The 13521-nt window shown below is 29.7% G+C and overlaps 1 protein-coding gene across 1 annotated transcript in view; it reads left to right on the forward strand.

The window, feature by feature from the left end:
• The window catches only part of RyR (Ryanodine receptor), a 1110242-nt gene that overhangs the window by 133333 nt on the left and 963388 nt on the right, over window positions 1-13521 (forward strand). Inside the window, exon 5 of the mRNA XM_089598062.1 lies at window positions 5628-5637. Coding sequence (XP_089454188.1) covers window positions 5628-5637 — 10 coding nt within the window. The remainder of the gene's footprint in view (window positions 1-5627; window positions 5638-13521) is intronic.

The following is a 13521-nucleotide window of genomic DNA, read 5'->3' on the forward strand; positions in this document are numbered from 1 at the left end:
AGTGAAAGAGTTTATTTGTGCACCAGTTATTGTGAACGTAATTTTTTGTTATGCAAATGTAAAGTTTTTAAGGCTGTTTTGGAACTGAAGTTTAGTGAATTAGATACTCTATTACTTGATTTAATGATTTCAAGTGTTTACTCTCCATAACTCATCAGTTCAATTAAAATATACAAATTATTCGAGAGTACCTTGATGATTGGAGTAACCGCAATAATTTCCTCGCTTACCCCTATCTCAATAGCATTCATCTCATACCTAATTTCTGTAAAGAAGTGGCAGATGGAGTTTTGGACCAGTTCAGTGTTCGTAATTGTTCAGTTTTACTCAATAAACTATTCAACTTGTCTTAAACGCAGAAAAAAATAGCCGAGATCGATGAACAGAATTGCAGCTCTCCTTTAAACAAGGCTGTTAAGACGCACTTTTCCAACACCTTAAGTGCTTAACTGGTCAACCCCAACTATCTCCATACATCATCATTATCTGCATCAGTAATTTGCCTCAAGACTTTTTGCAGCACATTTGAATTAAAATTAAGGTACTAAATGTTCACAATGTCAACGATTTCAGCAGAATACTACAAAAAAAAATGTAGAAGAGATTGTAACAATGGAAGGGGGAGCTCCACCAATCCACCAAACTTTCTAACTACAAGAGAAAACAAATTTTATTGAAAATCTACTAAACATATGATGAAGGCTAAGCTCCAGAAAGGATAAATAATACATTAAGGTGGCTTTATTTACAGTTTCGCTTCTCACTTTAGTACTCAAAATGACTGCAGTGCTGATAGCTCTGCTCTTATTGATCTCTTTGTACTGCCCAAGCCTCTTAATGTTTTCTTTCAGCTTTTTATGCTTACTACTCATCTCCATTCCTCATAGTGTTAGTAGGAGCAAGATATAAGCAGCTTTGATGTAGCTTTGACTCATCTTTTGAGCCAGATCTATAAAGTGAGGGTAAGAATTCAGGATAATAGAACGGAAGCATGTAGAAGATAAAGAGCTCAGTCAGTTTCTACATACTACTCGGGGTAGACATGTGAGTCTACGGCTGTGAGCACTGACTGAGTCTTCTAGCTCTCTTACCACTGTTATGTGTTAAGAAGTGTTGAGGTAGAAGTGGTGGTGATGAAGAGATGGAAAAAGAGGGAGAAAAGTAAGTATAAGAAACTCGCTGAAGCCAATAAGTTCAGTTATTAACTAGTTAGCCAAGAGATTAGACCTCTTTAATCATGGTTAATATTGCTAATGTTTAGAGTTTTTGAAGATTGACAAACATTTTAATACCTAAGGAGCTTCTTAAGTTGATTTATTTTAAAGGCAAATGCTTAACCACTAGATTTTTCTTTAATTATGCTTCATGTAAATGGTCAAAACTTTTGCATAAGAAACGTATGGTCAATACTTGGTTTAAGAGGAATTTTCATGTTATACCGTGATTCGGGGAAGCACATCTTACATCTGACTTTTGTTATTTAATATTTCTTAAAAATTTTTATTATAATTTACGTTAAGGAATTGGAGAAAAAGAACTGGCTGAAAGAAATACTTTTTAAATGCTGAGGACTACAATACACATAATTTATTTAAATTAATCTTATAATATTACTCTTTATGTTTCAGTCACATTTGCAATGCTAAAAATTTAGAATACTTTACTATCAGCAAAGTAAATACGAAGTATCAAGTTTGCTTTGCACATTAGTTATGCGCACAACCCATTTGTGCTTCTAATAATGCTTTTGCACTAAAGGACTGGCTGCTCACCTTGACAGATACAGTGGATACAATAGATGATGATATACTTGACCTTGATAATGATTTGGGAAAAATCATAGAAAAATTATGAAAGAAAGTCTTAGGAGAAAAAACCACATGACTGCTTTTCACTGGTAAGGGTGGGGGTGGGCACCCACCACTTTCTTTTTAATAACTGACGAGTACCTTTTGATCATAAGTTATCTGCATTCAGCTGTTGCTTACACGCCAAGTTTAAAAACAAAAATAAGACGAAATTGTAAACATCCTTTCTTTCATCGTTATGACGATAAAATAATCTTTCAGTATATATAAATACATGAAAAAAATGGAAAATGAATTGAGAACAACGTCTTGACGAAAACTGCTCGCCTTGAAAGCCGAATTTCCAGCCAATCGTCTGTAAGGGAACCCTATACCCTTTCATTCCGAGGTTCCTATCTTTTATCGAACTTCTTGAAATTTAGTGACAAAAAGTAGGTGACCCCAAACGGCCCTTATTTGACCAGCCATTACACGGCCTTGCACAGCTACTATCTTGTGCTAAAGTGATATCCAAGATCAGGTAATTTATTACAAATAGAGGAAATTAACCAACGAACGCGAAAAATAATAATAGTGTGCCTTAACAAAGACAACTCATAATTAGTACTTTGTTAAACTTAATTTGTACTAAATTTATTAATCTAATGAAACCACAACTAATTTAATCAAGATTCTACTACTTTTCAAAACTCATTGTGAAGCTATTAAAAAATTTTATAAAAATGGTGAGTTTTGTTGAGAGTTTTTATCTCTATCAGGCTAAAATCATATTATTTTTGGGAGGTTACAAAACATAGACTTATCTTTATTTTTAAATTTCAACTTGTTCTTATACATTAGTTCCATGATATTCATGACTCAAATCGTAAGCTGGAACACCTTAAATTAGATTTAAATGTGAAAAACGTTTTTAACAAATTGTACAAATGATGTGTTACTTATAAAATACGTAAGAAAATACTGCAATTGCTATAATAAATCTAAGAAATGATAGTTTGATAATAGAATTTTTTAACATAATTTTTATCGTACATACCGTGAAAAAAAATAAAGCAAAAGAAAATTATTCGTAAATAGAACAAAAAATTTTATGAACAAGAAATTCAAAAAATCCTTTTTGGTTTATTAGTTATTTTAAATGGTTTAGATTAAGAGCTTTAATAGCTTAGTGGTTAGCATGCTAGCTTCCTGTCCAGAGATAATCGAGGAGTCGTGGATTTGAATCCCGTTGAAAGAGATTTTTTCTTGGGCTTATTCTATGGGAAGAGTACGCAGGATGCCGAAAAATCACTCATGGAGTTTTTAAAAATAACAGTCATTTTTCCTGGTAATATTAAAACCTCTATGGGCTTCTTTTTCAATAATAGTAAAGCGTTTTTATTTAATTAATTACAATAGAAAAAAAAACCTGAATTTCGTACTGCATCATGTCAAGAATTTTCATTGCTCGTTTGTCAAAATACTTTGTCAAGTAGAATCAATTCTAACAGCTTGACTCTGATTTTTGGTGTGTTATTTAAATAAAGAAATTAGTTTTATATTAGATTAGTAAAAATATTCTTTACAAACTGTTTGAATATCATAATGCGTGGACAGTTATTTGCAGGCACACTAACCGTAGTCATTAAATATTATTTCTTATTAAAAATTAAATAGAAATAAAGTGGTACTGATAATATATTCAGTAATGCGTTTTGTAGTCTTAAAGTATTACTTCGTAATGTTGTCAGGTTCTTTCACATGTTTTACAATGTTAAGCTTCGTTAACTTTGTTTTGTTGTAAACATTATAATATTATAACATTAGGCTGATTAGAAGTCAAATGTTCGTCAACTGCTTCTGTGACGGTGAAGATAATGTCAGTATAAATAATGGTTCCATCAAAATTCTGTCGATGATCATGAATCTGATGAGCTCATTCTGCTGAGTATAAGCTACACCAATAAGAGATATTCTACCACTGAGGAGCGCTTACTATTTATTACATGGGGTAGAGTAGGTATAAGAAAGCGTGGCTAAAGACGCCATTTTTGGGATTGCATAAGTGAGAGAAGCGGTAAAGAAGGAAAGACAGATTCACACGCATACATACACATTTTAATTTGAGTTGTTATTTTTTCACTTAGTTCCGAAAACTGCGAAGCCAATTAATGACTTTCGGACACTTCAGACACACTTTCTTATACCCACTGTCCATGGGGTACTCGTGTGTAATTTGTATATCTGTTTAGTGCGATGCATACGCACTCACAAAAAATATGAAAGTACTAAGACATGTTGGGTAACCTACATGATAGTGAGCACCTCGAGCGGCGAAATAGCCCCCATGATGCAAAATGCATACTATGTACAGAAATACACAGTTGAATATGTCTAGCACATATAACAAAGATTAGTGCATACTATGTACAGATATACACAGTTGCATATGTCTAGCACATACAACAAAGATTACCTGGGGATGGTGAAAATGCTTAAATAGTGGATTTAACAATGATGGATGAATATTTCAACAGCACACCTCTTTACTTTACAGTCGTATACACGATGAACAATCAAAGCATAATGAGATAATGCAACTAAGAGGTGATGACAAAAACTTGGGCATTTGAATAGGTATACAGCTATTTTACCACAGATTATACAGTTATGACACTCGATAAAAAAGTAGCGTACCCCAAATGAATCACTGGGAGCCATGTTGTTAATAGGAAACCTTGGTTACTTCTCAAAGACATTTAGTGTCATAACAGACTTTTGAATAGCCCAAAATACTTATCATGGAAAATTTACGTGATGCTTGTTTATCATTTTCTATTCTTGTTACTAAAACCTTAATGAATTTGCAAAAAACGTTATCATTTAATAAATTGATACTTTTCGTTGGTAAGGCCATTTTTTAACTTTAAATGATAGAATAATTTCTTAGGATATATGTATAATCCACACATTATATAATTTTCAAGAAATCTTAAACATTCGATATAAGAGAGAAAAACTTCAAAGGCACAAGAGAACTCACCTTTATTACAGTAATATCAAGTATGATTATTACCAGCAAAGTAGAACATACATCCTATTATACAAGAATATTCGTCTGCATACATGTATCGTATTTTCTGGCTTATATTAACATTCTTTATAATTTATACCTTGTGGTTACAACCACTTGAAACTTACAGTATGGATTGCAGAAAAAATAAAAATTTTTAGTTCATGCATACTTTTCATTAATTTATAGTGTATGTCTGTATTTTCTTACGAAAAATAATTAAGCTGTTCTGATCAATGATATTATTATTTGTACTATCACGGCTCGAATGACAGTAGGAGTGATAGAATGAATAAATGTATCGAACAGTACACTGTCCAAATCAATTTTGGTCAATAAGCAACGTTTCAACTGTTTATTTAAAGTCCTTTTCAAGCTATCGCAAAAACACACACACACACAAATGTATGCAATTCAATATCACTACAATAACTGCACACCAAACAGAAAAAACTTTCTTTTTGAAACCACACAAATACATACCAATATTATAATAACTCAGCAATCATTCAAAAATAAACTTTGTCAAGAGCAAACTTATACGACCTATTTTGTATATGTCAACACTCATGATGAACAAAACCAAAACTCCGATATAATGTCAATACTGTTGAGTCGATAAGGTAATCCAAACATCCTGCATATTTACAGTGTATCTAGCACATTTTTATTACGTTTGTAATTATAAAATTGATACAATGAAATATTTGCATTTGAATATTTTGTAATGTAAAATCTGTGTAGAAAAATGCTTCAATTCTTGGCAGTGAGAACTGTGTATCTGTTTATCTATTCATATTATTATTACTTAAGGAAATATGTATCATTCCTGATGTGTCTCTTAATCTTTTATTGATTTTGACATCCAGAATCCTTACATTACTTGTATCGAGTTCTACAGTATGTCTAGTTTTATGAACATGTTTACATACAGCTGACTTCCATTTTTTTTTATTAACAGCTCTTGTAACTATGGTCCTCAATTTTAGTTCGTAAAGTCCTACTTAATTGTTGAATATAATTTGAAGAACAATCATTACATTGTATTTTATAAACTATGTTAGATTTATGTTTCTTACGTATAATGTTGTTACCTAGTTAACGGCTAATTTTAGTTTTATTAATATTTTTAAATACTATAATAATGTTGTACTCATTTTGTTATAGTAAAATGTCATAATAATTAATTTTTCGAGGTAGTAATACAAAACTATTATAATTATTGAGTATTTTGAAAATGACATCAACATTTTTTTTTGTCTAGATACACTCATATATCATCTCCATACTTTATAGAAAACACTTCTGAATCAGTAATTTTATTAAATTCATTCAAATAAATATTTTCTTAGTAACTTAATACCAATTCAGTTAGTACTGAGCTTAACAGACTACCCATATGAACTCCAAAACACTGTGTGTTAGCAGTTCCATTGAATCTAAAATAGTTATTTTTAAGAACAAATTTAATTAATTTTAAAAACGAATTAAGACTCAAATTACTTTTTGGTCTATAGTTTAGCCATCTTTTTCTATAAATTTCTTTATTAGTTTTAAGTAAACGTTATTAACAAGTGATGTAATGTCTAAACTGCCGAAAATATGATCTTTTTTATTCTTCTGTTATGTAATCGTTTTTTTCATAACTATTTTTTATTGTATATTTTGATTTGGTTGTACATATTGTTAAAAATTCTGTTAATATTTTTGAAAAACTATAAGTTGGAATGCCAGTAGCTGAGGTAAATTAATGGGTAACTCATCTATCAGAAGCCATTGCAAGTCATAGAAATGTTACAATTGGGAAAAAATTTAAATTTTCTTGTAAAAATTCAAAAAGAATTTAATATTGAGCTTAAGTCTTAGTAAACCATTGAGACTTGGTAACAATAATGATAATAAGCTAAGACAAAACGTTAAATATATGATTCAGAATAAAATTAAACAAGATTAACTGTTACAAAAAAATTAAACAAGAAAAACTGTTATAAAAAAACTGATACTAAATTCTTAAAAACAAAAAATAATACGAACGAAACCTATAACTTTTGAAAAACGACAAAGATCTCGTCATATATGGAGCTGATAAAGGTGCTGGCTTGATTAAAGAGAAAAAATGAATTATGTTAACTAAGTTGTAAAGTGTTTGTCTGATCAAAAATTTTATGACAAATTGAGTTTGGACTGTAAAAGAGTAGTAAAGGAATGGGAGAATCAGTTAGATGCAGTGTCAAGAGAATTAAAAATAGTTTAATACTTATTTATAGTCAAGGGAATAGCGAAAAAATGCACACGATACTTGGACAACATAAATTAAAATCATACATTGATCTATACTATGGTCTAGTTAAGGTACATAAACAACATAATCTAATGAGAATAATTATCTCAGCTGTTAGCAATTCAACTTATAGTTTGTTAAAAATACTAACAGAATCTTTAACAATATTAACACCCAAATAAAAATATACAATAAGAAGTAGTCATGAATTCAAGAAACGATTAAATAACATAAAAATAAAAGAAGCTCATAATTTTGGCAGTTTAGACGTTACATCACATTTCAATAATGTTTACTTAAAACTAATCAAGAAATCCATCGGAAAAAGATGGCTTATATATGGAAAAAAGATTAATTTGAGTCCTAATCAATTTTTAACTTTCATTCAATTTAATCTTGAGAATAGTTATTCTAGATTCAATGGAGCTGCTAACAGACAGTGTTTTGGAGTTGATATGGGTAGTCCGTTAAGCCCAGTACTAACTAAGTTGGTATTTAGTAAATAAGAACAAATTTGTTTAAATGAATTTAATAAGATAACTGATTTATAAGTATTCTTTGGAGAGTATGTAAATAATATAATAGTGTATCTAGACAAAAAAATGTTAATGTTATTTTTAAAATATTTTATAATTACAATAAATTTATACAGTTTACTATAGAAATGCCAGAATGTAATAAAATAAGTTTTTCAAATTTAAATATCTGCTTTGATAATGGTATTCTAACTGTTTAGTATAAAAAATTAACATATTGTGGCCAGTTTTTTAATTACAATTCTTACAGTCTGGTGTCTCAAGGAATTAGTATTATTTATAATATGGTTGATGAAATATGCAAGTTGTTGGACAAATGTTTTCACCAAAAAAACTTTGAAATTATGTATAAACTGTTACTTGCAAATCATGACCTGATACAATTTATTATTTCATATACTAATAAAAGAAAAAGTTTTTAAACAATAGTCATTTAAGTAATGAAAGCAATTTAGAAACTAATCGACTAAAAAATAAGTTTATGGTATTACCAACCTTGAAAAATTACTATACGATTTAATTTTATTTTATTTTACTCATATTTTACGATTACAAAGTAAGTACAACATTAAAATATTATTTAACAATATAAATGAAACTAAAATAAACAGTTAGTTCCGTTGAGACATAATACATCAGAACCATAAACCTAACATAGTTTATAAAACACAATGTAACGATCGTTCTGCAGTTTATGTTGGACAATCAAGTAGGACTTTAGAAAGAATCATACAAGAGCTGTAAATGAAAAATATTAGAAGTCAACTCTATTTTACTAATATGTAAAGCAAAGTTGCTAAAACAGTTGTAATTGATAACAGCAAAAACTAGTTAACCGATCTGGCTGAAACTTTCCATACTGATTGTTGACACTTTCTAGATGATTTTAGTATAGTTTTAATCTTAAAAAAATTAATAACAATAGCAATAAATAAGCTCCAAGTTTTCCAAAAATATGCTAGTTATTTATGTCAGTTCAGTAGGATCTGATAGGTGGCATCCAAGTAAAATCGAAGCTACCTGCAATAAAGTTAAATAAGTGTGGTCATAATAGGCCCAAGTGTGTCAGCGATTTCCATGAACGTCTACTAGCAGTACATCAATAGAGTTCTAAGTCGTGAAACTGGCTATCGTGGCTACCGGTGACACTCTACTCCAATGGACAAGCGACCTACGTCTAATTCTAACCTAAACTACTAGGATTAACGAGTGCCACCAATAAATAAATGTTCCAAACAATAACGTCTCCTGCGAGATACAAGAAGACGTGTTTAGCCAGAGCACAATCTGCTCTAGCACTAGTTTTGTGGCCGTTCAACCATCAGGCTTGGTGCTGTCCAAGAACTTTTTACTACAAATGCATACCAGAGAAGACAGTCCTGAGGAATACGGGCAACCACAACGGCCTCCTTTTCAGTGGTCATCCCAACAGCTTACCCACACAGAATACAGAAGGTATTCTACGGGCCCATTTTCCCGACTAACAATAAGTGGTTGGTTATCCTGGAAACGATCTGAAAACAAGATACTTTTAGTCAGTAGCGTACCTGCCTTCAGCACGGACTCCGTACACAGAGACTACAAGAGTAAGAGTTAAGCTAACCGCAGCCAGTGCTCCATTATCAAGAATAATAATAAAAAATAGTTAAAAGTTCCACCACTGGCCCTTTCCAGGGCCATTTTATGTATTTATATTCCATAGTTAACCAATAATCTCATCGTTATTTCTATGGGCCACCTAAGTTTTAACTGCCTTGCCAATAAATATATTCTCACTACCATTTCCGGACACGGTTCGTTGACTAAAAGACTATATAAAGCCGGTCACTATTTAACCAGGTCAGTCATTTAGTGACAGACGTCATGATCTGAGTTTTTTGTTGCAAGCCTTTGAACCCCCGTGACCAACAATCCTATACTACCCTCTTAACTCTAAGCATTTAACCAGGAATCACCAATGCTCTTTGAGGTCTGCGTTGAGCGAATCTAACAGCCATGAAGAAAAAATAAACTTAAGCAAACGGGACAGTCTCCAACGGGCATGCAACACAAACCAATCTCTCTACCTTAGATCACCAAAACAACTGGGTATTCAAGAAAAAAAGGTGCTTTAGACACCAACGTCTTTAGCGTAATACCAGGAGACATCAGAAAGGAGCTCTACAAATAGTTTCAAACGTTGTAGGGTAACTGCGAGTAATACTGGCACTGCTCCAATTACGGGCAGTCAATAGAAATAAATACATACAAAATTATTTTATTATGATGAATACGCGAAAAAACTTTTATCGTAAAGCAGATAACTGCACGAATATTATTCAATCGCGTATCAGTACAAGACATAAATTTGAATTATTTTATCAATGATAACACAGATGGGTGTGTGATTCTCTCTCAAAAAATTAAATTTTCAGCAAAAAGCGACTTGATTTCAATGGTATTTTTATTAGTAAATATGGCAAAATCACACAAGAAACAATTCAATTAATTTAAAAAAAAACCTTAATTTTCCGATGAATGTAATGGAAATTAATTTTGAATGTGTTTTCTTTTTTAAATTTTGATGCCAACATTTGGTACAATTTTTGTCGCTACTGTCCAATTACTGGCATCGATTCGGTAAGGTACAGCCATCTAACCTAACAAAGTTATCGACCACTGTAGCCTCTTGCTCAGTAGTTGTCTATGTCTTCTGAAGATATTATTCAATCAGTAAACAAAAAGAAGAGTATAACTAAAACTCTATCAGTTGTATCAGGTCCTCTGTGGCAAAAAATCAGTAAAGAAAAAAAAAACGAAAAATTTGTTAAACTGGAAACAGCAGCAGAAAAAAATGATTGTAGAGAAAAAAAAAATGTTACAAATAAAAAAAGAAAACGACAAATTAATTAAGCAAGAAAAAAATTGTACAAAACAAAAAATAGAATCGAAGAAAAAAAGGCCAAACTTGTTGCATACCAGAAAGGAATAAATGAAATTGAACAAAAAAATAAATTCCAAGAAGAAATCTTACTGCAGATAAAATTAGAAAAAGATTTGAATAACCAAATAAGCGAATTTCAAACAAAATTAAAACACATTGATAGCTAAATCTTTTTTTTTTTTTAATGATCATGGATTGAAATCCAACAAATTAGATTAGGAAGATTTTGTGGTAATTTCACGTAATAAGGGTCAAAAAACTATAATTGCTAGTATTACACAGCCAGTAATTCAAATTTAGACAGTATTGGGGGGCTAGTAATACGTGTATTGTGTCAGTAAGAGCAGCATGTTGACTGTTTACAAAAAAATTTCTTATAATTAATATGATCTTATTTTTGTTTATTTAAAAAATCATTTATTATTGTTTATTAAATAAAAATAGTAATGAGAAAAAATTTTAAATTGGTACATTCTTCTTTTCCATACCATACATTAAAGTAGCCTAAGTAAAAAAAGGGCCAGTAATAACCACAGTTACCCTAGATTTTCTCTTGATTAATGTAGTGCTACAATAATAGGTCATAGAAAATCATCCTGAGATATAGAGGCAATCACGTTTGCTGGAAACTTTACTTAAACAAAAAATTATTTAAAAATCTCACTGATCCTTTTTGAAGACATTGGATGTCAAACTACGTAGCCAACAAATTTATTAAAACTCATTAATTCAATTTTGGATGTACTTGATAAACCTTCAGGAAGTAAAGAGAAAAAATCATTTAAAAGTAATATAAAGTTTATTACAGGATAGTAATAATGCAAAAATTATTTTCCATGATCATGCGTGCACATAACGTTCAAATATTCGAAAAATGCCATATTATGTAAAGAAAGCGGGATATAAGAAAAGCATCAAGTTTCACATATTTCCTGAAAAACAAACAAAAAATCAAAGTACAAAAACAAGAGGTGCTGAGTTATGGAAAAAAATAACCTTTAATATTAATATTGTTAATTATTTTTTATACAATCAAGGCAGAAGAATTGCAAAACAATTGTAGCATTTATGCAAAAATTATTACAAATATGTTGAAAATATTTCTTGTTAATTTTCCATAATTAACATTTTTATATATTAACATTTAATATTTGGTTTTTATACTAAAAATGAAAATATATATGAAATTTAAGATCTATATGTATTATAAACATTTTATATTGAATTTTTTTTTTTTAACAAATAGATATTTAATCATTTTAAATTTAAATTTTTTTTTAACTTGATAAATAATTATGTATGTCTTCTTGATGAACAAATGTTTTATAATTTATTTATGTATATGTATATACATATATATACTATTTAACCTAAAAATATCCTAGATTCAAAAAAGAAATATTTAATTGAGCATATCTCTTACAAGATATGTCGTCGATACTTCTGTATTAAATATTCTCAGGTAGTAACCGTTGGGCAGAATTTTATCTGAAGGTATTATTTTTATAGCGAGATTGAGAAGGTCATGTACTGCAATAAATAAAGCATTCCTCTTACAAGGTATATCGTCGATACCTCCGTCTTAAATATTCTCAGGTAGTGACTGTTGGGGTAAGATTCTATCGAAAGATATTAATTCGATAGCGAGATCGAGAAGGTTACATACTGCAACTAATTGAGCATTCTTCTCACAAGGTATGTCATCGATACCTCTGTCTTAAATATTCTTAGGTAGTGACCTTTGGGACAGGATTCTATCGGAAAGTACTAATCCGATAGCGAGATCGAAAAGGTAATATACTGCAACAAATTGAGCATTCCTCTCACAAGGTATGTTGTTGATACCTCCGTCTTAAATATTCTCAGGTAGTGACCGTTGGGGCAGGATTCTATCGGAAAGTATTTATTCAATAGCGAGATTAAGAAAGTAATATACTGCAATAAATTGAGAATTTCTCTTACAAGGTATGTCGTCGATACCTCTGTACTAAATATTCTCAGGTAGTGACCGTTGGGCAGGATGTTATCTAAAGGTATTATTTTCATAATCAGATTGAAAAGGGAGTATACTGCAATAAATCGAGCATTCTTCTTACAAGGCATGTCGTCGATACTTCTGTATTAAATGTTCTTAGGTAGTGACCGTTTGGCAGGATTTTATCTAAAGTTATTATCTTAAAAACGAGATTGAGAAGGTCATATACTGCAATAAATTGAACAATTTTTTTGAAAGATACTAATTAACAAAAAATTAATTTTATTGATAGTGATAAGGTTATTAATTATACTTCATCGAAATGCATAGTAATTATTTTATAAAAAAAATTTTCAATTTATTATATTAGGTGTTTATATATAAAATTTAAATTTTATAAAGACATCTAAAATTTCAAAGGCTTAAAGTTTAATTTTACTAAGAATTCTTAATAACTCTACAAATAGAAATGAAAATTGATATAAATTGAATTATTTAATTTAAATTATTAACAATAAGTATCCCAAAATTATTAAATTGAATTTTTTTATTTATTAAACATAAATATACTATAGAAAAAAAATAGATAATTTGCCTGAAAAAAAAGGCTTAGTAAAGAAATGATCATCAAAAATAATAATAAGTTAATTGATTCAATATTTAAGTAATTATCTGTTAATATTTATTTATTATTAAATTCTGTAAGAAAAGGCATTATAGCTAAAAACTAGATTATAAACAATAAAAAATAAAATATAAAGTAAAAAATGTTACATTTTTTATCTTGCAGGTAAAATTTAAAGTAATAATATAAGAATATCTATAAATGTTTAAAGTGATGACATTATTAAATGAAAAAAAAGCATTTAAATTTTTTTATTAAAAATATTCACATGATAATTAACAATACTAGAATATAAAGGAAAAAGATAAAATAATTTTAAGT

Source organism: Copidosoma floridanum, unplaced genomic scaffold (assembly GCF_036245765.1).
Source record: "Copidosoma floridanum isolate Cflo_tuat_1 unplaced genomic scaffold, Cflo_Japanese_pri ptg000004l, whole genome shotgun sequence".
NCBI lineage: Eukaryota > Metazoa > Arthropoda > Insecta > Hymenoptera > Encyrtidae > Copidosoma > Copidosoma floridanum.